Source organism: Ophidiomyces ophidiicola (genome assembly GCF_022830035.1).
Source record: "Ophidiomyces ophidiicola strain CBS 122913 chromosome Unknown scaffold_32, whole genome shotgun sequence".
Lineage (NCBI taxonomy): Eukaryota > Fungi > Ascomycota > Eurotiomycetes > Onygenales > Onygenaceae > Ophidiomyces > Ophidiomyces ophidiicola.
Genome location: NW_026054672.1, coordinates 81,965 through 105,869, shown reverse-complemented (window position 1 = coordinate 105,869; position 23,905 = coordinate 81,965). Strand labels below are relative to the sequence as shown.

General features: G+C 49.2%; 8 protein-coding genes across 8 annotated transcripts; 4 read left to right on the top strand and 4 right to left on the bottom strand.

The window, feature by feature from the left end:
* Positions 1-889: 889 nt before the first annotated feature.
* On the bottom strand, positions 890-1,715 carry LOZ57_005810 (uncharacterized protein; the record flags this gene model as incomplete). The annotated part of the gene is made up of 2 exons (XM_049254836.1): positions 890-1,602; positions 1,676-1,715. The coding sequence occupies 2 exons, from the start codon at positions 1,713-1,715 to the stop codon at positions 890-892; spliced, it is 753 nt and encodes a 250-aa protein (XP_049106176.1).
* Positions 1,716-2,393: 678 nt separating this feature from the next.
* Positions 2,394-3,770, bottom strand: LOZ57_005809 (uncharacterized protein; the record flags this gene model as incomplete). The annotated part of the gene is made up of 2 exons (XM_049254835.1): positions 2,394-3,657; positions 3,760-3,770. The coding sequence occupies 2 exons, from the start codon at positions 3,768-3,770 to the stop codon at positions 2,394-2,396; spliced, it is 1,275 nt and encodes a 424-aa protein (XP_049106175.1).
* A 554-nt stretch (positions 3,771-4,324) lies between these two features.
* FOL3 (folylpolyglutamate synthase) lies at positions 4,325-5,557 on the top strand (the record flags this gene model as incomplete). Its single annotated transcript, XM_049254834.1, has 1 exon — positions 4,325-5,557. The coding sequence occupies one exon, from the start codon at positions 4,325-4,327 to the stop codon at positions 5,555-5,557; it is 1,233 nt and encodes a 410-aa protein (XP_049106174.1).
* Positions 5,558-7,199: 1,642 nt separating this feature from the next.
* On the top strand, positions 7,200-11,847 carry CDC15 (Protein kinase of the Mitotic Exit Network; the record flags this gene model as incomplete). Its single annotated transcript, XM_049254833.1, has 12 exons — positions 7,200-7,346; positions 7,413-7,547; positions 7,616-7,645; positions 7,708-7,733; positions 7,826-8,258; positions 8,314-9,138; positions 9,196-9,687; positions 9,744-9,878; positions 9,932-10,210; positions 10,265-10,472; positions 10,530-10,980; positions 11,049-11,847. 12 exons carry the CDS (start codon positions 7,200-7,202, stop codon positions 11,845-11,847), a joined length of 3,960 nt encoding a protein of 1,319 aa, XP_049106173.1.
* Positions 11,848-13,361: 1,514 nt separating this feature from the next.
* LOZ57_005806 (uncharacterized protein) lies at positions 13,362-14,921 on the top strand (the record flags this gene model as incomplete). Its single annotated transcript, XM_049254832.1, has 3 exons — positions 13,362-13,977; positions 14,035-14,607; positions 14,671-14,921. 3 exons carry the CDS (start codon positions 13,362-13,364, stop codon positions 14,919-14,921), a joined length of 1,440 nt encoding a protein of 479 aa, XP_049106172.1.
* Positions 14,922-16,594: 1,673 nt separating this feature from the next.
* Positions 16,595-17,904, bottom strand: LOZ57_005805 (uncharacterized protein; the record flags this gene model as incomplete). Its single annotated transcript, XM_049254831.1, has 2 exons — positions 16,595-17,367; positions 17,424-17,904. 2 exons carry the CDS (start codon positions 17,902-17,904, stop codon positions 16,595-16,597), a joined length of 1,254 nt encoding a protein of 417 aa, XP_049106171.1.
* A 713-nt stretch (positions 17,905-18,617) lies between these two features.
* QCR7 (Cytochrome b-c1 complex subunit 7) lies at positions 18,618-19,264 on the top strand (the record flags this gene model as incomplete). The annotated part of the gene is made up of 2 exons (XM_049254830.1): positions 18,618-18,733; positions 18,778-19,264. 2 exons carry the CDS (start codon positions 18,618-18,620, stop codon positions 19,262-19,264), a joined length of 603 nt encoding a protein of 200 aa, XP_049106170.1.
* A 3,020-nt stretch (positions 19,265-22,284) lies between these two features.
* Positions 22,285-23,905, bottom strand: LOZ57_005803 (uncharacterized protein; the record flags this gene model as incomplete). Its single annotated transcript, XM_049254829.1, has 7 exons — positions 22,285-22,490; positions 22,559-22,679; positions 22,753-23,095; positions 23,148-23,208; positions 23,264-23,396; positions 23,465-23,703; positions 23,782-23,905. 7 exons carry the CDS (start codon positions 23,903-23,905, stop codon positions 22,285-22,287), a joined length of 1,227 nt encoding a protein of 408 aa, XP_049106169.1.

The following is a 23,905-nucleotide window of genomic DNA, read 5'->3' as shown; positions in this document are numbered from 1 at the left end:
TATCAGAAAGCCCTATTACGGATAGCTTGCGTTGGTTTATGCTTATTGGTAGTTACTATGACACCAATACTCCGTAGACCGCACTTCAACAGCATAATCCTAAGACACGTTCAAAAACGCCTTGGCACTCGATATAAATCCGTCATCCGCCAGTCCAGATATCTCATTGAGAATCGCTGAAGATTCCGTATCCTGACTGACAAATGCTTTGAGTGCGGTATATCGCTTTCCCCTACAGAATATGCGAACCCCCCTTGTTATTCCACGCAGAGTCTCTTGCCAACAGATAGGGTTTGCGAACCCCTGGAATGGGGTCGACAGCATATCAGAGCTGGCAAGGAAGATGGTTGTTTGATTTGCCACAATGACGCGTTGGGAGTACGCATTTCTTCGAAGATTGACTAGGAAGGCCTGATGGGTTCGGAACTGGGTGTTTCTCATCTAGTTTTCCCGCAGTGTACCTTTGGGCTCGTTGACATTGCACGAAGGCATTTGGACGATTGAAAAGAAACATGTCTAGGAATCCTATCAATTCGGTAACTCTCAAAAAAGATTTCCGTATAAGAGTTAGATAATGCTACTCCGTAACCCTAATCAGATCCGGAGCAGTATGCAAGAATACAAACCCTTTAATTCTTCTGGGTACGCGTGAAGGCGAACCATCCCGTCCCTGCCAAGCCACCGGCAACCTTGACAATCTTGGACGCGTCAACACTAAAACTTGTCAGACCCAAGCTGAAAATAGCAGCCATAGACGCGAAGCTGATTACGCCGATTTGGGTACATGGGGGGATTATTGGGATTGTTGGTATTTTACCTTGCGAGAGGCAGCCATGGCATTATGGTGGCAGGTCCTCTATGCAATAATGAAAGCGCCGATGGCTGTAACTCATTTCCATTGCGCGTCCTCCCGGCTTACAATAACCTCGGATACCTCCAGGCGATTTTCAACAATCTCTTTGCCATTAACCAGGTCGTTCTCCACAGCTCTTTTCTCTGCCAATTCCTCGTTCTCCGCAATCCCGGCTTCCACATGCCGCGTGATCAGTCTCCTCTTCGCAACCTCGAAGTCCACTTCTACGAACCACAACTCATCCATCAGACCCGCCGCGTCGCTCCAGGGCTCTTGCTTCAAACTCAGATAATTACCCTCGAAGAATAAAACCTTGGCTGTGGCTGGGATAGGCACGTCGTTTGCGACGGGGTCTTTGAGGGCGTGGTCGAAACTGGGGGCATAAATAGTCGCTGCGTCTGGAGAAACCGACTCGCGCAGGCGACGGACCAGCTCGACAAAGCTGACGGGATCGAACGTCCACGAAGCTCCTCGCCGAGCCATGGCATACGCGGGGTCCGGCATTGCTGCCAGTTGGGCTCTTGTGAGATGATATCCATCCATAGCGACGCAGGTGGCAACGGGTGGCTCATCGGGGTGCTCCTTCTCATATTGGCAGTTTATTTCTCTGGTCATGATCTTGGCTAGGGATGTCTTTCCAGAGCCTGGGCAACCGCTGATGGCAACCATGTAGCGCGAAGATGGCGGCGTGGAAAGGAATTTACCTGCCCCAGGTCGAAGGACATCAGCATCGAGTGTAGAGGTGGGTGCTGTTGTGGTGAGACAACCCCACCACAGTGGTTGTTCATAAAGCGTATGGACATCGCAAGGTAGGTTTCTTACTCCAGACCTTATCAACGAGCCTTTTTACTTGGACATCCATGGCTCCTCTCGATGCGCTTGGTATGAGCTCGTCGCCCTTAGCTAACAGTGCTAAAGCCTATTAAATGAGGAAAGTATTAGAAGTGGGCATGGCGGCCGAAGGTAAGGAGAGATGTAGTTTAGTAGTGGCAGGATATGCAACGATGGCTAAAAGAATGAAGCTTGCTAGAAGTGGCTTGAAAGCTGTAAATCCATGACAGATCAACGCGTATTACTGTTGCTGCTCAACACTGGTGGCGTACTAAGCAAGGCGGGGCGGGGCACCTGTTATTGCCAGAAAGGTGGAGTGCTAAGGCCTCTGGGTTATGACGGTGGTTACAGAGTGTTCCGTAGAATCTGGATACAAAGAGGCATTCAAAACGTAATATCTATTCAAATCCATCCCTCTCATATACAAATCCCCGATATAGCTATGAATCATGGGCCTGATAAAACCGAAAGGTACGCGCAAATTTTACACCGTCATGAATCAAGGTGATGAGATATACACAAGGCGCCTGAAATGCAGGATACGAAAAGGAGGTCATGTCGAATTTGAGACGTAGTTGCCAGAAAAGAGCTGCCAGTAATGCCGTAGCTCTAGCAATTCATGCTAGCAGAATGGCCTAATGGCTTTGAAAGCCAAATGCCAAATTTTCTGGTCTAGTCCAAAGAAAAGAACATGAAGTGCGAAAGACAGCTAATCCCCACGGGCTGAAGAAGTAATGTCAAGCTCTTGCCGGATGGTACGTGATAAACCTGCCGTCGCCCACCACTCGTCCGGAATGTCGTCTCGTCGGGCTAAGTGATCTAAGATCCCATGAATCTCTTGCAAGTCGGAGGGCATAGATGGTAGGTGATGGTTGTTTGACGACGAAGCAGCCGTTTCGTTATTGCCATTATTATTGCTACTCTCGTGGTTATTCTCATCAGAATTCCTCGCGTTGCGCCGACGGAGGTCTTCGCTTCGACGCCTGCTTAGTGAATGAGCAAGCGTGAGACTTAGCATGGCCCTAGGCACACGCAATGCTGCAGTGTCGATATCGGAGTCAGGTTCCGTGTCGGAATCGGTGGGTTCGCAGTTCGGAGGACCGTCGGGGAAGGCTTCATCAAACATGAGGCGTAGTCGTGGCGAAGCCGCTCCATACGAGGAGGCAGGCGTCAGAGTGTTAGCAGAACCTCTAGATAGTGCTGACGACGCGCTTGCAGTCGCTGAGGTAAACGACGAATCAAAGCTGGGTAGATGGTCGTCTGGGGTGATGGTGGTTAAAAGAGTCTCCCACGAATCATGCAATTCGTCGTCGTCAAAAGCGGAACCAGCAGGGCTACGATCTCTATCACCAAGACCGTCGACTTCCGCGCGTCTTCGCTCAGTCGCATCCGTAACAGACCGGTGGCCCATGCTGCGCAGCAGTGACGTCTGAGCATTGACCGTCGGGGAGCCCGTATTTGAACGAGAGAATAAATCGCCGTCCATTTGATGCGCCGGTGCAAATCGTGGCGACAGGGTCAAGTGCTCAGGCGCGGGAGCATGTCTGGGGCGCGGAGCAGGAGGCACAATCGGCTGTGGAAAGTCGCCATACCAGTATGGCCTTCCCATTTCGAATCTCAACGATGACTCGCGAGGAATGCGCATCCGCCGAGGCTGAGAAGAGTTGCGCAAGGACTCCCGTAAAACATGCTGACCGCTTTCGCGTCGCCCGATCGAATGTGAAGGATCCGGGAACGGCTGTATCATGGGAAGAGTGAGGTTGGGGTCAGGCACCTCCCGGTCACCAACACTGGGCTCTGTTTCGACTGTATTCTGGGAGATCGTCGGCCGGGGGCTGCGGCTGTTGCTACTGCCATGGCGCCGGGTTCGACGGATGGCGTTTTGCCGTCGGATCGATGAGCGAGCGGACGCGGCTACAGCATCGGGTTTAGGTTTCTGTTCGCGGCGCGAAGACGGAGGTACGTATTCAAGCCTATCCAGAAACCACGTCAGTTGCTGTCATTAATAAAGGACGTTGCTGGAGATGGTCGCAAGCATCCGCGCAACGCGCAATAGCATGGAAGCTTCAACTTACGGGATACCCATGGTAAAACAGTGATAGGGACAGATATTCGACCACGGAAAAAGGAACGGATGTATCTTGTGCAAAGCTCAAGTCGTCAACGGGCATAAAATCGTGAATTGAAGAAGCAGTTCTGTACAAGCGCTGGATGAAGGTCTTATTGAAACGCGGCGAGGCGGATGGCTGTCTTGAGGGGGCCGGTTGGGGGACGAAAAACGGCGCCGATACGAAAATGACGGGGCGAATCCCGCGGGAGTGGCCGTGCGGCCAGGCGCGACTCGAAAGGTACGCGTAAGCTTGGCGTAACTTTGAGCTGACACGGGTCCGGAAACATGAAAATCCGAGCCGCCGCGGCTGTAGGGCTTGGCGTTATGGTACGTGCATTTCAAGGTCATCACGTGCCAGGGCTCGTTTTGAGTGCGGCGACGGTCGTGCTTCCTAAACGGTCTCGACTAACTTGTCGCATTGAACGACGCCGGGCCGCTATGGCCAGATCTTGATCCGTGTTTCCAGCCATGAAACCGAAATATTTTTTCATACCCGCCAGAACATCAAACCACCCTGTCTCTGTTGCAGCATGATCGAATTGGGACTCGCTCGAATTGCGCGGCTTGTTCCGAAATCGTCCCTGGCCTGGAAAGCAATTCACGTTGCTGGAACGAATGGCAAAGGTTCAATTACAGGCTACATTTCTGCTCTGCTCACAGCGGGTGGTGTTCGCTGCGGCTCGTTTACTTCGCCTCATTTGGTCGACCGTTGGGACTGCATTACGGTCAACGAGCAGGTGGTCCGAGAATACCTCTTTCGTACGATAGAAAATGAGGTAGGGCAGCGAGACCAGACACTGGGCCTTGGGGCTACGGAGTTTGAGCTTTTGACTGCTACCGCATTTGAAATCTTTCACCAGGAGCAGGTTGAGGTCGGTGTTGTGGAAGTCGGTGTTGGTGGCCGCCTCGATGCAACGAATATCCTGACAGACGCCCTGGTATCAATCATCTCGAAGATTGGATATGACCACCAAGCAATATTGGGAAATACCATTCAAGAGATTGCTAAGGAAAAGGCCGGAATCATAAAGCCAGGAGTCCCCTGCATTGTGGATGGCACGAATTCCCCTGAGGTGAAGGAGGTAATAAAAGATCATGCCGACGCAGTGGGCGCACAGACGACGTTTGTCGAACCAGAGAGCATCCGGGAGACGTATCCCGCTCTACACCGTCGATTTGAAACGCTCGATCTGCCACCCCACCAGCGCACAAACCTCTCCTGCGCGATCATGGCTCTCCGCGCTTCCTTACCCGAGATTCGACCGGAGCTACCGGTCGATCGACTCTTTCCATTTGTGCCCAAAACTCCACGCTCAGGAAGACTACAGGAGCTGTGTCTTGAGCCCCTGATTCCCCGAAGAGAGCCAGTTTTGCTCGACGGGGCCCACAACCCGCAATCCGCTGAGGCATTGGCCCTATATGTCGATCATAGGCTCCGAGCGTCTGGTAACTGCGTTACATGGGTTGTTGCGGCCTCAGAGGGTAAAGACATGCGACAATTGTTTGGTGACATGCTTCAAGCGGGCGACAACGTTGCCGTTGTGGAGTTTGGTCCTGTCGCGGGTATGCCGTGGGTGCAGAGCGTTAAGTCCGAAGACATCGCGTCGATGGCCCGCTCGATTGACGGGATTGGAAGTGTAGAGAAATTTGGAGCTGATATTCGGGCTGGCCTGAATTGGGCTAGTACGGTATCTGCGGGCCGCCCTATGGTTATTGCCGGCAGCCTTTACCTGGTTTCTGATGTGCTACGGCTACTTCGGTAAACCAAGAATATTTTGAGGCAGCGATTAAGGTTGTTCGCAGACCATAGTTGAACAAATAATTGCTTTCCCTACGCCCTCGTCGACATCACTACTATTTCGTGAATTTAACTGGTTGACAAATACCAGGAAGTTCCTGGACTTGACGTTAGAATTATTTAGTTTACCCGGGACGGGATGATACGCCACGGCAAGCCTCCTCGCAACCAAACGCGGGTTCGATCTACTAAATTGAGGACAAACAAATGCTACACAAATCTCTCTTTGTATGTAACGTCGGGCTGACAGGCCGTGATAGACATCTACCATCATTTTGGCGGATGGTACGGAGTAGAGCTGACCCTATATATATGTTAGGCCCGATATTCACCTTCCTAGGTGGCTTGCGTGGGGGCTACTGGGCTGAGAGCCGCAAATGGAATGTGGCTGTGAGCCAAACTCAAATGCCGTAAGGCAGGAATTCCCTGGGATCTACGGAGTGCGTACGGAGTAGTAGTACTCCGCATGTAGTCATCATGTTGCATTCGCGGATTGAGGAGCAAACTCCTCCAGGCTGTCTATCTCAATCCCGACGTAGTTGGCTCCCCTGGGTGCTCTACCGGTTAGTTAGCTATTTGTGCATTTCAGCCAAGATCAAATGGTCGTAAAACCGCCGTTGAACCTGAATCGTGTGGCGAAGCCGCACGGCCTTTTTGCTCTCCGACCTGGCAATTATTATTGAAGGGAGCTGCAGGTGGAGATTGTGGCCGTATTTGAAATTGACCAGTGCCGGTAGAAAGAAATATGAGGACCGGCCAGGAGGCTACCGAAGATGATAGGCTTGGTCTCCTGTGGGCTGCGAGTGCTTCTAGAAGGGTGGGCGAATCCACAGATATTGTTAGCATCCTTCAACCAGCAGGCAGGGAGCGGGTAACTCAGCAAATCCCACGGCTCCAGTCTGCTCCTCTGAGCCACCGTCGCGCCATAGTCGCTGGGGCTCCGGCAGTGCCGTGGTCGCAAGGGCCCGTGAGGACGCGCCAGGGCCGCCAGGGGTTTCAGCGTGAAAAAATAATACACGGTAGTGGCGGGCCAGCGAGAAGTGGACCGTCATTTACCACACTCGGGCGCCGTATGTAGATTGCACGGCCAGTAGTTAACTAGCTGGCCCATCGTCGCAGCGATCGCAGCTGGCGAAACCAGCCCGGTGCTCCCCTTCGCTGGCCAGCGCGTCGAGCAATCCTCGTGGCGCGGCGGCGCTAAATGGCCGGAGCTGACTTGTTGTTCGTGCCACCAGCCAACTGCGTCATGCCTGGGCACTCTAGCTGCACAGTCGAAACAACTCTACAGCCACACGGCGCTCTAGTCCAGATGGCTGCTCGAAAACTCTTGTCTGGTCACTAAACCTCGCCGCTCCCCTCCCGTTGCAGTGCCCGACCGTTGGATGTCTCGCCCGCTCTGCAAGCTTCTCCCCTCGATCCCAGCTGAACGCAGCAACCAACCCTGTTCCCTGGCTTGCACCTTATCGCATGGCCCCTCCTCGACTGTCTTGCGCGTAACTCGATCGATTTAATAGGCGTACCTGACATGAAGACCAATCCCTCCATATCGTCATACTCGCCACAGACACTGTCCTACCCTCCGTGTGAGAGGCAACAGGCTCCCCACCATGGTGCTCCGGCCTGATGACGCAGGGGATATCCAGCCTCCGTCCCGTCATGACACTCCAAGGCAGAGAATGAGATCCGGCACTAGCTCGCCGAAAAAGGAGAGATCGAGGTCGTCGGCCAAAGATGTCTCGGAGCTCACTGACTATGTATGTGTACAATGCGGTTGTGAAGGCATGCAGCGGTCCGTGTTTATTGATAATGGTCATTTACAGCAACTGGGCGATTGCCTTGGAAAGGGGGCCTTTGGCTCCGTGTACAGGGCGTTGAATTGGGGGACTGGAGAAACCGTTGCCGTCAAGCAGATTCGACTGGTAGACCTCCCGAAGAGTGAACTGAGGGTTATTATGGTGAGAATTGAACCTCTTTTTTTTTTTTTTAGGAAAAGACAGTCTTTTAATACTCCGCAACTCAATAGCAAGAGATAGATTTACTGAAGAACCTCGATGTGAGTTGCCCCGCGGTGCTACAAGATCCGGTTCAGGAACAAAATTAACGCCAAGTTACCAGCATCCGAATATCGTCAAGTACCACGGGTTTGTGAAGTCTGCTGAGACTTTGAATATCATTTTAGAGCAAGTTGAACATTGTTGGTTTCTTGGTGGACAATTATTAATCTATTTGGCAGATACTGTGAAAATGGATCCCTACATACAATATCAAAGAATTTCGGACGATTCCCCGAAAACCTCGTCGCTCTCTATATGTCACAAGTTTTATCAGGACTCCTCTACCTTCACGAACAAGGTGTTATCCACCGCGATATTAAAGGCGCGAACATCCTTACCACAAAACAAGGCTTGGTCAAGCTCGCCGACTTTGGTGTTGCCAGCCGTACTACGGGTTTACATGAATCGAGTGTCGTCGGAACCCCATATTGGATGGCACCTGAGGTGATAGAACTCTCGGGTGCTACTACTGCCTCGGATATCTGGAGCCTTGGATCTACTGTCATTGAGTTGTTAGAAGGAAAACCGCCATATTACAAGTTCCAGCCCATGCAAGCCCTGTTTCGTATTGTTAATGATGACCACCCTCCATTGCCACAAGGGGCATCACCGGTTTGTTCCAGAACAGCCCGTCTGTTAGATGCTTAACCTGCTGACTTTAGAACAGGCTGTGAAAGACTTCCTTATGCAGTGCTTCCAGAAAGATCCAAATCTTCGCGTAACGGCCCGCAAACTTCTGAGACACCCTTGGATTATGAATGCTAAACGTTCCGATTCTATTGTTCCAACAAAATATACTGAATACGAGGAGGCTGTCAAAAGTGTTCAAGAATGGAATGAAGCTCTCCGATCCCCAAACCCGAATACTCTCCGACGGCCCATTCGATCTGGATATGCTAGCCCTGGACAACCCCAAAGAAATAGCTCGCATTCACGCCAGTCTTCTTCTCGCGATTCCCTTCCAGCTATAAATACAACTGTTGCAGATAAGACCTGGTCTCCAGAGAACAATAATGACAACTGGGACGACGATTTTGCATCAGCCGTTTCACCAAGTGCGCTCCAGTGCCCACGTTTAAAACCGCAAGACAATTTCGGTGGCATGCTGTCTTCGGAGAAGCTAAAGGCTTTTGCTTCCCTTGAAAATATTGCTGATTTTAGGGCCGATAGGCTTACCGAAAGCGACTCATCAGGCAAAGAGAGAAATGCCTTATCTGATTCTGACCCACTACAGACAATTCGTCCATATGCACGAAAGAAAGCTAATGAACCGCAAAGCGCGCCGAAACTTCCAAGGCGGACACGGCACCGACATGTCCCCACACCGTCATTCAAAAAGAACGCAATAATTACTCCCATATCTCGAGGGTCTCCCAAACCTGCCGGCCAGCCTCGATCGGCTGCTTTTTATAGAGAAAACTCCGATGAGGATTATTCGGATCTTATCGCTGCGAATGAAGAAGTGCTAGAGAGGAAGCTCGCTGTTGTTCCGGTGAGCGATCCATTTTTGAGTCAATAATTGTTCCGTAATCTAACCGGTGACTAGCAGGGAAACATTTCAGATGACGCAACTACTCCAGCCCACGAAGTCAATGACTCTTCTGACTTGAGCACCACAACGGCTCACTCGCCTGAGAAAAGCGTATTTCAGTTTCCGGCGAGGAGAAGAAAAGCGCCACTCACACGCGCCCGAACATCAATCGGTATTGAAATATATGCTGAAGACGAAACTGATGAGGATTTCTCAGACATACTTGGAAACGATGAGGATACGCTCGTGAGGCTTGATAGCGACGGCGCATCGGACTGTGGTAGCAGTTTAATGCTAAATTCCAAACTATCCAGCAGCTCATGGTTGGGTGATGTGGACGATGAAGATGACCCCTTTGCACAGCTTGAAGAGGGGTTGGACGAAATGGATCTTGAAGCTAATATTGCTAGAGATAAATATGCACGACTTCGGAATCAAGTTGAGGGTCTGGTCAGTTCGCTGAAGACCTCACAAGATGACGAGGTATTGGCGGACATTTCGGAACAATTGGTAGGCACCCCCTATTTCATATTCTGGTTTCGAAACATAAGTACTGAACAATATAGGTAATGGTTTTCTCTGATTTACCTGAAACAAAAAACGTAATCATTGGCGCTCACGGCATGTTGCCCATACTGGAAATACTCGATACGTGCCGTCGGAGGGACGTTATATCTAATCTCCTCAAAATTGTCAACTCTGTGAGCCGTCGCATTGTCTTGCTTATCTTTCTAACGCTAATGGATTTTGGAAGATTATTTTCAATGATTTTGAAGTTCAGGAGAACCTATGTTTCGTGGGTGGAATTCCGATTATCAATAAGTTTGCGTCAAAGAAATACCCACGAGAGATTCGTCTCGAAGCCGCTGCTTTTGTTCAGCAGATGTATCAGACCTCGACGTTGACCCTCCAAATGTTTGTCAGCGCAGGAGGACTCAATGTCTTAGTTGAATTCCTAGAGGACGACTATGAAGACGAGAGAGATCTCGTTCTGATTGGCGTTAACGGCATCTGGAGTGTATTCGAACTCCAAGTATGCCAACCACAAACTTTCCAGTGAGATTTCAGTATGGCTAACTTCAAATAGGGGTCCACGCCAAAGAATGATTTTTGCCGTATTTTGTCTCGAAATTCGGTCCTGGATCCACTCTCTTTAGTTTTGAGCAGGGTTTTGGATGAGGAAGAGGGTGAAATGGCTGAACTATGCGAAGGACGTATCGCGAATATCTTCCATATATTCTCACAGGCCGAAAGTCATGTAAAAGAGATGGTAGCCGAGAGAACTGTTCTGCATCGTAAGTCTTGATGTCATGTCAACCGATGTAGCATTGGGAAGCTAATGCATTTTTTAGGGGTTCTCAAGGAACTGAAACGGATGTCCCCTACACCCCAGATCACGATGCTGAAGTTCATCAAGAATTTGTCAATGCTGTCGACAACCCTTGAGGCGCTTCAGAATTCAAACGCTATCGACGTCCTCACGGACCTACTGCGCTCCACCATGAAGGGTCCCCATTTCCGTGAAGTTTCGAACCAAGTTTTAAATACAATATATAACATGTGTCGTCTGAGCAAGTCGCGACAGGAGGACGCGGCACTCAATGGGATAATACCGCTTCTGCAGAAGATTGTCAAAACCGAGCGACCCTTAAAGGAGTTTGCTCTGCCTATTCTTTGTGATATGGCACATTCTGGCAGAGTCGGCAGGCGGGAACTCTGGCGAAACAAGGGCTTGGCTTTCTATATATCTTTACTCTCGGATCCGTATTGGCAGGTCACTGCCCTTGATGCTATTTTCAGCTGGTAGGGCCCTTATTTTTTTTTTTTTTTGCTTCACCTTCTAACCGTAAGCTGACGATTTCCTTACCCAGGCTGCAAGAAGAAACAGCCAAAGTTGAGGAACACTTACTCGATGACCGTAACGGCGAGCCTCCCTTCACGATTGCGATACTTCGCTGCATCACAATATCGAAGGCAAACGCGTTTGAGAACCTTCTTGAACCTCTTCAAAAACTACTGAGACTGAGTCCAGCAGTTGCAGCAACACTCGCCAGGCCGGATATGTTTGAACGTATTGGCCAGAAACTACACCATCCAAAGCCGGCTGTGCGGGTGAACTTGCTGCGTATCCTATCGACCATCTGCGATGCTTGCGAAGAAGGATTTGGTCTTCTCAGTCAAGATGGGTTGCTGGATGCCATTCGAGAGCTCCAAAAGGATTCTCGTGTCCTTGTGCGGGAACTAGCTTCTCAATTAGTGAAGTCCAGTGAAGAAAGTGATCATATGAACAGCCAAAAGCGACGGTCAACAAGGACAGGAAGTTCGTCCATCACACCACCAAGCCTGATGTCTAGCCATTCGATGCCTGCTACACCACAAGTCAGCCGATCTGGAGGATCAAAATTCTACATAGATGGAAGAGACAACCTTCATCCGTCGAATGGGATCAATGGCTCACTGGTTCTAAGACCCGGAAGTCGGGATGGCAGAACACCGACTCCGAGCGGCATGCCCAAGCCCCGGCTAGTGCATCGATTATCGCAACAGATCACACCCATGACGCAGCAAAAGGAAGAGGGGGGCAGGACACCTACTTCGGCGAGAGCGCCATCTTTCCTTCAGTCGCGCCGAAGAAGGCCGACAAATGGCGGCGGGCCGGAGTGGGCATGACCAGGAAAATCTGAATTTGTTGAGCGTTTTCGAATTCCACCCATTGACGTTCGTTTCTGATATTTCTTTCCTTGCTTCTCGACTTTCTCTTTTTATTCGTTTTGGTGGATATGGGAAACGTTCGGATCTTTGCATGGCATAGCATGGGCGCATTTGGCAATACAGCATTACTTTGGCCGTTGAGCCCGGGACATTGGGTCATAGCTATTTCCTTTGTTCTCTCTATTAAGGCCATTCTGGCTAGTATTCATTCCTTTTCCATATTTTATTTTTTCTTAATCTCTGTCGTCCCGAGTGTCTTCTGTGGCTCCCCATATACTGGGTGGTTTAATTGTCGAAAAGCGAGAGTGAACTCACACTACAATGTTGTAGAAAGTGACGGTTCTTGTTCAGCTTATCGTCGAAATCACATTCATAATATAAAATATAGCTATACACTGAGGGTGTGCTAAACAAAAGGCACTACATTTCAAGCTCTCGATAAAGCCGTAACAGGCGGAAAATCTGTCACTCTGCCACAACTAACAATCCTTGAAACGTGAAGATGATAGGATAAAGCCACGATGGCACCTTGCTAGCCAATAATACAAGTAGTAATTTCGCGTGATTTGCTTAAGGATACCTCGGCAAGTGATAGCTGGCTTTGGTCGTCAAATCTATCATTGAAGCGCTCCGTAATCATATAGACGTAGCTTCAGCTGCCCGTAAATTCGAGACTACGCAGACATTAACGACGATACATCGAATAAATTTCCCCCGCAGTCGGTTGGCCCAGAGAATAAATAGCCGTTGATATCGAAATCCGTGGCAATCACAAGGTTCGCCCTACGCGCACGTGACGCGCGCCCTGATCGGGTGATCGGAGCCACGAAATTCCGCAAAGTTAAAATAATTTATCGTCATTAGATGCATCGCATCCCGATTCCCATAGACAATGAGGGCGAAGGCGGGCGTTTCCTTTCAGATCGGCGTTGTTTGTATGGCTCTTAGCGTTTTCTCTCTTTTTTCAACGGAAAAGACCGCTTAGAAGCCTGGTTATGAAGTTCGCTGCGTCTCTTCGGCGGTTTACCAGTGCCGCAAGCAAACCCCCCATTCCCCAATCAAAATTCACCCCATGGACCTGCCGACAATGCCTTCAACGGAAAGGAAAACCGTTCCGTTATTTGAATTCTCGCTCGGATTTTTCAACTTCGGCTTTTCGACTTAGCAACCAATCTAAAGGAAACACAGGTGGTGGCCAGAGAAGGAAGCCTCGGCGGGCTCTCAAATATGCTGCAGCGGGGGGCACCCTAGGCGCAACGGCGCTCGCATTCTCGGACGACATAAAACATGGGTATACTGCAGTCGAGAGAACCGGAAGGGTCGTCACTGCGCTGGCAGTCTGTATTAATGAGTAAGTGCCGGCTTCCTCAACATTCGACTTCCTTTCCTTTTTTTTTCAAACCTTTAGATTCTTGTCGGCATCTATTCACAAGAACAAGCAACAAACACATTTACTAATTTCTTTTCTTTTCATGGGCTACAGCTACAGGGTAACTCTGAACCAAAATCCGGATTCCGAAGAAGAGAAAACAGCAATCCTTAATGCTTGCCACAAGCGATGTGCTGAGCGCACGCTTCATGTGTTGGAGAAAAATGGGTCGATATTTATAAAACTTGGTCAGCATTTGAGTAGTATGGGCTATTTATTACCGTTGGAATGGACGACGACTTTCATCCCGTTACAAGACAAGTGCCCCGTTTCTTCGTTTGAGTCGGTGGAGGAGATGTTTGTGAAAGACACCGGACACCGGATAGACGAATTGTTTTCCAGCTTTGAAAGAGACCCGATTGGCGCTGCATCACTTGCGCAAGTACACGTTGCAGTTTTAAAGGGGTCAGGACGAAAAGTAGCTGTGAAGGTACAGCACCCAACGTTAGCGGAATGGGCTCCCTTGGATTTGGCTCTCACAAGGTTTACATTTTCAACATTGAAGAGGTTTTTTCCAGAGTACGACCTAGAGTGGCTGTCAAATGAAATGGACTTGTCATTACCCCAGGAGTTGGATTTTCGAATGGAGGCTGACAATGCAAACCGAGCGAGGGAATACTTTCGGACAAGGACAAAAGCGCCGCTGGTTATTCCAGAAGGTAAATCTACCAGACCGTTTCAGTGCGAATAGCTACATACTAATACATGAAATGCAGTCATGTGGGCAAAACAGCGGATTTTAGTGATGGATTTTATCTCTGGCCACCGACCGGACGATCTCGAATTTTTAGATGCCAACAACATCGATAGGGATGAAGTATCAGCTGCGCTGGCCCACATTTTCAACGAGATGATTTTTGGCGATGGAGCTCCGCTTCACTGTGACCCTCATGGGGGTAACATTGCAATCCGCAAGAATAACTCCCGACGCAAGCCCAATTTTGAAGTCGTACTCTATGACCATGGATTATACCGCGATATATCTAAAGAGGTCCGACGGTCATATGCCAAACTCTGGCTTTCTATCGTAGATGCGGATGAGAAAGGAATGCGAAAATACGCACACGAAGTCGCTGGCATAACAGATGATCAGTTCCCCTTATTCGCTAGCGCCATTACAGGCCGAGATTACACAGTTCTGACCAAGAATTCAATCACATCTTCCAGGTCTGTAGAAGAGAAAGAAGTTATGACAGATGCCTTGGGCGATGGAATGCTACAAGAGCTGGTTAGTTTGCTGGGTAAAGTGCCGAGGATTATTCTCTTGATTCTTAAAACCAACGACTTGAGTGAGTGTCGATATGTTTAGCTTCCCAACTTTGTATCAATTCAGCTAACAGCCATTTAACTAGCTCGTTCTCTGGATGAAAATCTCCACACTCGCCATGGCCCGCTTCGTGCATTTCTCATTCTCGCTCGCTACGCAACTTGCACTGTGTTTGAAGAACAGATGGAATCTATTCGCCAGCACGGCAGCATTTTTTGGCCTAAGAATCTTATGCGTTATATATGCGCCTGGACGAGTTATCTTCGGGTGGAAATAAAATTAGGGATCTATGAGCAGTGGTTATCTATGAGGGGAAGGTTGGGACTGGCCAATTAGTACTAGTTAAGCTCGACCTTCTCTTAGTTCAGTTATAGCTATGCTGGATATTTATGCTCTAATTTTGATAGACATTGCTTGATTGGTTATAAAGTATAAAATAAGTACACGATTAGGACATATGGACAGCAGTTCGCCTTAGACCGCTTAAAATACATCTTCCCCAAAAGCACGGAGTAGTAGCAACGGAATTTAATACACAGCAGCCCAGTTCAGCGGACACTTGAGCTCTGTACTCATAAGAGGTTAGAACTATTAATTATGTGGTCGTGAACAAGAGCTACTCACCAAAGATGGCAGAATAAAAAATTTTTGCAAATTTGATTCGTGGTCCTAGAATCTGCGGCTGGGAGAAACGTCCCGAGGAGGCGAGTAAGGAGGGGGAGCATCGCCTGTTTCCACAGCGATATTTGGTGCACTAGAGGCAGCCCTTTGTCGCCGATCTTCTCTGGCAGCATATGAAGCATCTCTGTTTGTTATATTCATATTAGCTTGAGTAGCAAGAGGGAGATCTAGTTTGTATGGAGTATTGAGATGCCATACGTTAGCGCTGATGCTATGAGGCCGGTGGTACAGAAGAGCATGCCTAGAGGTATGGCAATAAAAAGCAAAGAGATGAAAATTTTTTGTAGCACATGGTCGGCAATATCAAGGTTGCTAGTCGGGCCCGCCATGGTGGGTTAAATTTCTAAATTTGATATGAAGTAGCTAGGTATAGGGATGGATGTCGATATGGGGGTAAGGAGTCGGTAAAGGGTTTATGTATGGCGACATTTGCCTTTTAAGAGAGAAAATTTCGAGAAACGGCACATTTTGGTAACACCGTGTATGAAAGCCAGTGGTATAGTCAGAGTTGGCATGAGCCAGAACTTTAGTCAGTATTTCAAGTCCCGCCAGCAAGAAAGTAGGTGTTTGAGTAGCGGATCGTTTTCGGTAGGTTGGCAGGCTAAATGCAATAAACCAGAAGGCATTTCATCCAAAAGCGGCTACAAGTCCCAGAAGCTCAAGGGTATCAAAGCGTTAGCTTCTGAACATAGGAGCGCGGGAGGCTTAGCCTCAACGGCTTCGCTGATCGCAAAGGTAATGCAACTTCATAGCCATGTACTCAAACCCACTATGAGGTCAACCAAAAAAAATAAATTCCCCAAACTGCAAGGAAGTAAACGGTAGCAAACCGGGTTGGTTCTGGTTGGGGATACCATGTGGAAAGTTTGGAACTTTAAAAACTCCGGACGGGTCATATTCAAGTCATTCCGCTGAAAAACATCACAGGACGCCAGTTGTGTGCCACTGTTGAAACAATCAAGTACTACTGTACAGAACGCCCACTGTGCAAAGAAAAAACAGAAGGTTTTGCGGCTTTAGTCATACAGGGTATGAAGCCTTGGATCGAGCCCTTGCGCCGGCAGGGGAAACATTAGACGTTCTATGATTGTGAAATCCAGCAACGTCATGCTAATCAAACATAAGTAGGGGTAGAAATCATATTCAATGCAAGGCGAAGAACAGAAAAGGAACGTAGTAAGTAACGGTACCTATAGTCTATTCGTTCGGATATCACTAGACGCTGGTCATCCATGTAAAAAGAAATAGCAATATCAGTTCAAAGTCATAATAAAAACCCTGGCCCGCTGTACATTTCCAGGTGTAGCTTCGGAATTAATCATTATCAGTTAAAAAGTCGTCGAAGTTCCCTCTGTCAAGATTTTATCACCTTCGTATTGGGTCCAATGTATGACATTCCGAAGATATTCATATGTGAGCATCGTGGTCATCGCAGCTGGCACTGCACGAAACAAATTGGTTCCGATACCGGCATAAAAGGCGCGCCATCCCTCCTCCCGAAGAATGGTTTGGAAAGTACGGACCACGCCACGATATCGGGGCTGATTTCGCATGCCATCCGACGATGATGCACCGGAGCCTAACCCGGGAGGGCGACCGTGATCCTGAGGTTGCTCTAGAGCCCCACGGAATGTGATTCCTTCAGGTGACGCAGCTGGCTCGAGTCTTTGTTGGGTTTGCAAACGAGTTCGTAATACCTCATGAGGATAAGTAACAGTGCTGGCGCATACTTTGCTCAGAAAAGTGGCTGCACTTATGCCTAGCCATTGGGTATTGCCCTCATCTGGATGCTCGCCAATGCCAAAGCCAGTAAAAGCCATCTTGAAATATTCGTAAAGTGGAAATTGTATAGCGACATGTGTCAGCCCAAGCAAGGCGGGAGTAAGACCAGAATAGAAAGCTTTTATTCCTTCTGTGGCGTACATCTTACGAGCAGCATCCAGCGTACTTTTATAGTGCCAGGGGGCTCGATAGCCATTAGTCGAGGGAGTGAGACTCTGTGACATGAGTCTCGTTTTGATTACCCAAATAGGGTTCGTAGCGATCGTCGAACAGGCTCCCGCAGTGAGAGATGCATAGCCGCGAGCCATCCACCAGTTTTCTAAGTAAGGAAACGTCAGGAGACATTATATTTCTTCCTTAGCAAGTTAAACTTACCTGTCTTCTCCCAGAAGTATTCTCTAGACCGGTCGTATATTGTTAGGTAGATGGCCCAGGTCGGTAAGTAACCCAAAAGCATGGGTCCGAGTCCCCTATAGAATCCTTTAATACCTTCGTCTTTCCAAATAATTCTGCCGGTTCCAATCATCCCCTTGTACAGCATTCCCGTTTCCACCAACTGTCCATTTCGTCGAAGCTGAAAACCACCCTGCGCCTGTAGTTTAGTTTTGATGACATCCAACGGACAGGTCACGATGCCAGATGCGATGCCGGCACTTGCCCCGCAGAGAGGTGTAACCCACGATTGAGGAACGCGTGTGGAATATATCTGGATACTGGTAAGCAGTGGAGTCCCTGGAGGCGGCGTCCCCCGCGTATGTAGTTTTGGAATAGAGGAATGCGGTTCTGAGTGGTGTGAGATCTGCTTCGAGGTAGAACCTGCGGGAGTTCCAGGGGTATCGCCGCCACTGGGAGGCATGATTGACTGGGTTTCGAGCAGATTCTCACTCTCTTTCCCTCAGTGTCGCTGCATGGATGCAAATTTCAGGCTGAGAAGATCTGGCTTCCCCGCTCAAGCTTCAATAGAGGTGGGTTATGAACCAGTTATTACACAGTCAGTTTTGTTTTTGGCGATTCGCGATTCTCTGCCGGTTGAATCCGGTAGAATCGGGGGCTGGAGGATTTGACTCGTGTATCTTGCGGTGTGGTTAATGAGCAGTGAGTGGCCCTGCGGGGTCAATAGCCCTCGCAGCTCCAAAATGGAGCAGAGGAGGCTAGATGTGTGCACTTTTCATGCTATGCAGATGAAGTAAGCCAAGCAAAACGTGAAGAATGAAACAAAAACACAAAAAGCTGTTTTCAAGGATTGTAACCACAAATCAAACGATTGGACTGAGGAGTTCTTCACAAAGAAGAAGAATGCCAGTTGGAGACAGTGTAGCTGTGAAATGAGGAGAAGGACCCCAAACAAGGAATAACCCAATCCTTCTCTCCTCGGGATCTCCCTCACAGTCACGAGATCTGGGTTCGGAGAAAGTTGGTCCGAGCGTTGCCATTTTGCACAACATCATCTCACTTGGAGGAATCGCACCACCCAGTTGACCGCCGTCGCGCCGAGCCATTGAAGGTGTGGGACACAATTTCCGTTGGATTTCGACAGATACACAATCTATCGCATTCTCTTTCTTCACAATGTCGCTTGCCGCCATCGTCAACCGAACGTTCGAGGTGCCATGGGTCAAACGCATGATGATGCCTTTTGCCCAATGGTATACCGGCGCCGCTGGATACAGACAGATGGGACTCAGGTGCGTGCGAAGCGCTTGCTTTTGCAATGGCAATGCCGATTCAGCGGCATTCTTCTAGCCCTTCATGCGAGCCGGCTGACTGACTGCGTGCGGGCTGTGCTTGACAGATATGATGATTTGATTCCTGAGGAAAACGACGTTGTCCAAACAGCGCTGAAAAGACTTCCACCAAAGGAGGCTTATGACCGCATTTACCGCCTTCGCCGCGCGTTCCAGGTGCGTTGTATCCATGAGATTCCTGAAATCCGATGTGTGAGGGGAAGGCAGCAAGGGTATCAAGACATAATCGGACTAATGGGAGTGATATATCCAACAGCTTTCTTTGCAACAGCAAATACTGCCTGTGAGCGAGCAAACCAAAGCAAAGGAGGTGAGCAAACCCGCTTTCCTAAACAGGTGTGGTCATGTGGCCGGCTGCTGACGCTGTATCTTACAATGCAGGACATCCGCTATCTGCAACCCCTGATTGATGAAGTTGAGCGTGAGCGCAAGGAGCGTGATGATCTGGACTCCTTGGTTCTCAAGAGATAGACACTTCCATGCCAAGGGGCTGATGAATGTCAAACCTATTCAGCAAGAAAAATGGCTGTCATCACATACCAGCACACTCCCATGCTGGTAGAGGGATACTAGGAGCAAGAACATTTTCATTGAATTGTACAGATATTGTGAATTAGAATTCATGGTGAAAGAGCTGCTATTCTAGAAAAAAATACTCATATCATCTCATCGTTATTTTCTATCCTGAACTCAGAGTAATAGTGATGATACCCTTACATGTGGGCTGATGTCACTGCTTTTCATGGCCAGGTCTTTATACTGTCTCAAAGCTTAGTCCTGTGATCCAGTTGACACCCGAATATTGAGCGGATGTCACACGTTGAGTACTCTGTTACTTCATGAGGACGAGGTATTCAATTTGGTTCTCCTTGCCGTCATGGCATCTAGCTCATCAACCCGGCCGATGCTAAAGTAGCAATTATCCCGAATTCTTAAGGCATATTCACATAACACCAGTCGCGAATTCTCCGACTCTTATGTACTTTCTGGCTGGATATATGTGACTTCTTGGGCCAATGGTATCTGCACTCCACATGGCTGCATCTAATGATCAGCGAAAGTGATATCATTCTTTCGGCCGTTAGGTATGCCTGCCTTAGCATGTGAGCTTTTAGGTTGATTCGGATTGTTTCGTGAGTGGGCAACCGTGGAATCTGTCCCTGTTTCTGTATCTGCTCGGGTGGGCGTGTTGGAGTGGACGGAAAGATTCCAAGTGGATGTCCAGGGCGTTGTGAATTATGAGGTAAGCAAACGAAATGGAGCCTAGGTTAAAGGCAACGTATTGAGTCACATCCGGATTCAAGGCTCAAGAGTGCCCACATTATTACTCGAATGATGGTATGGTTATGGGTCCTAAGTCCAAATCTTAACCAGCGACCTGAGGCCGCAAACGGGGAATATGGGGCTAATATATCACCCCTCACACATGGGTTCTGGCAGTGTATGCCCTTCCCGTTTAATGCAACTTGAGGGTTAGTGTACTGCAGAGGCAGATGGTGTCAAAGCAGGAGGGGCAAGGTACTCTGCGCTGAGAGCTTCGATCCTGCGAGGGCAGAGACTGTTGCATTGATTCAGGAGCCAGAGCTCAGACGCGTCATATACAACGCCTTTAACGAAGACACTTGTAATACAATTAGCCAAAAAGGTCTCAAGTTCTCAACAAAATACAAGCAAAGTAAAGGGTGCATTTTCTTTCGACGCCCAAACATCATCCCACCAACGCTGCAGCCTAAGCGCAACGAAGATACGGCAGAGGCATGGCGCTCGAAAGCAAATAATAAAACAGGATGTGCATCTAGACACAGGGAAGAAGCGAGAAGGATGGACCCAGCGTGCGGTCCAGAGATGCGTTTTTTTTTTTTTTTTTTTTTTTTTTTTTTTGGATTTTTGATACAACACGACTTTTCTTGGAGAGCCTGGAGTATACGATGTTAGCGAGTGGTCTCCACGCCAAAAAACCATTCTGCCTGGATCCTCAGCTCCAAGACTCGTCACGCGCCCTGCTCGGAGGCAGCTGCGTGCAGGCTTGGTATGCAGCACGCTCCCGAGACCGGATGCGACCAAGATGGGCAGACGGGCGAGGCGGATGGCGCCTTGTGGCCAAACTCTTCACGAGAATCGCCTTCGGCGGATGCTTAACCTTAGCCAGCTGCAGATCGCCTTGTTAGTCAGTCACTCGATAGGCAACTAGTTGGTTCGTTAGCCCGAGAATTGTTTTTACAAGTCGTACCAAGCGAGACATCCAGGGTCTTGCTTCCGCCCGTTGAGGAGCCAGCCAAAGAGCTGCCATGGAGATATATCGATTCTGACCGCCCAGCTCTGCGTTTGTGAACCGACAGGCTTCCATGCGTCCCAAAAACTTTAACCGACCGGCCTGGTGCATCTGTATACGGACGCCGAAGTTTCGCCTTGAGGACATTCCAATCACGCCTCTCACACTGCTCGCGGGTCTCCGTGATGCCCAAAAATATCCCATGGCGAAGCAGGATTCTAGTCCCTTTCGAGTAGCCGCAGCTCTCAGCTCGTGGATTCGCCGTGGCGTTTTGCGCCCGTATTTTTCACCCCTATCGGCTCGACGGTGGTCGACCTCCTTAGCCAACACGTTTTCTAGAAACCAGATGAAGCCTCACATCGCAATCTGCAAATACGGTTCTGATTATTGCGGAAATTGAGAATAGCCATACATTTTTTCACCGTGCAGGAAAACGGCCGGCTAGCACTCCGCGTGCGAGTGGAGCGGAAGTACCCTCGAAGCTCCATAGGATTGACAATCTGGCGGAGATTCTTTCCTGTGCACGGCTCTCTCGCGCGCGCACGAAAGAGCCGGGGGAGGGGGGGGTGGACCCGTGGCAAATTCTTGCCTTGCGGCAAGCTTTCATTTCCCTCCCCTCCCCATATTATTATTATTATTACGGAGTGGTTAGTTAGCTCGCCCAGCGCGGCACACAAGAGCCTTGTGACCTAAGGTAAAATTGGTGTCCTGCCGTCGAAGGATTCTGAGTCGCGGGTGCTTAAACCCATACCATGAGGTAGCTACCTACCTTTGCTAAGACGCAAGCTAAATAAACCCGCTCGAAATGACTCCTTGTACTCCGTATGTAGGTACGGAGTACGTACTACTATAACTGATCATCCGGGATCCGCAGGCACGTTTTCCCGTTCCCTGCTCAGAATACCCATTCCTTCCGCTGGGGCGGGACTAACAATGCAGGATCGGAAGCATAATACGGGAGCGCAGTTATTATAAATGCAGTTTTCTCAAGAATTCTAGCATAGCATCGGTTGGGATATACAAATAGGGCATATATATCGGCAAGAAGAAAAGTGTTGAGAGATATACGTACAGAGGGAGGAATAAAAAGGTATAAGTGGGACAAGATGCCACGGGCTAAAGAAGCTTGGAAGAAAAAAAAGAAAACATGAGAAACTGGGCAAATCTTAAACGGAGCACACACATGGCCCGCCGTCTCCGTTTCAGACGTGCATTTTGTTTATTTAGCGGGAGTCTGAATGATCAATTGTTTGTCCTTCTTGATACCCTCAATGACGTTAATGGGGACGTTGATCGCCGCGGCGGCCAAATCAGCTGGAGTCATCGCAAGCCATTGGCCAAGAGAAATGTCAGCAACGCGGTTGGCCTTGTAGACCTCAATATAGACAAGGTCATCGGTCTTCGACGTGTTTTCAATGTAATGTCCTAAATAATGGTATGCATTAGTGGACAAGTTCTAGGGAAAAAACTTGACTTTATAATAAGGTACGAACCGCTATTGTCGGGGAATACGCCAGCATCGCCTGCTTGGAAGTCAAACGTCCTCGAGTTTCCAGCGCCAATGTACACAGTTGCGCGAGCAGTACCACGGTGGAAGTAGAGCCATTCTTCGGCCTATATTTCGTGGCAGAAGCGGTTAGTCCCGATGTAACGTTCCATGCGAGAAATCTAAAGAGGGGCGGCTTACAGTGGGGTGCCAGTGAAGTTCGCGGAGACCACCCGGCTTCAAGGTGACGACAGTGGCAGCGATCGTTTTGGAAATCGGGAAGTTGCGAGAGTCCACAATCTGGATTGTTCCACCGTGTCCTGGAACCTGCATGTGGTGTTCGGGCCGGCTGTGGAACACGAAAGAACTATTGCCAGTGACGGGGCCATGGGGTCCGGTGACATTCTTGGTGCTAATAGTCGAGTTGACAAGGGCAGGTTCGGGGTTGAACGATGTGTCAAATGTGTTTGGTGGAACGCCAAAGTTCTTCGCAAGAACGCTCTTCGGAGTGTGCGTGATCCAATCGTTGATTTGGAATGTTGTTCTATAAAAAATTGTTAGCGCCTTGTCCGCTCAGAAAACGGGGCCACTCGTACCCAACGCGACTGAAGTCACCATCATCGAAGCAAAGCAAGGCTTCATTTTCGTCATCAAGACCTATCCAAGTGTGAGCCAGGCTGAGACAATGGTGGGCGTATCATGTTGAGCGGACCTTGAAGAGAGTGAGCAACACCCTTGGGGAAATAGTACATATCTCCAACATCCAAATAGTCCAGTTGGAATTTGCCATCCTCATCGACAGCAGAAAGTAAGATTCGACCAGCATAGACATAGCCCCATTCAGCCTGTGGTGGCAAAATCAGCCTCAAAACACGATATATGGGGCCTCTGATATTAATCGTGAAGAACATACAACTCTATGCCAATGCATTTGTCGGATAGCACCCTTGCTCATGTGAATTTGAGCGCCAGCGATGTCATGACTGGTCGGTAAATCCGAAAGAACCTGTTCACGAATCCAACCTCCGTGGAACATTCTCATTCTTGAAAGCGAGAAACTCCATTTCAAATTTGGTACAAAACCACTGTCAGTGTCCGACGTTGCACCAAGGGCACTTGGGTTTTGTAGGTCGATTTGGTGGTTGGTCGCGCCTGTTTGAGCATCCTGCCATCAGCCACGGATTGTTTCGAGTAAGAGTTGGAGCTCCGATCGGACGGAAGACAACATACCGGCGAAGGGGCCGCCTTTGCCGTTTTCACCAATGGCTATTCCCTTGTTGAATTTGCCGGGAAGGACGCTGGCGCCGCTGGCGAGCGCGGAGCATGCTGTTAGGAGGGCGGCGGTGTACTTCAT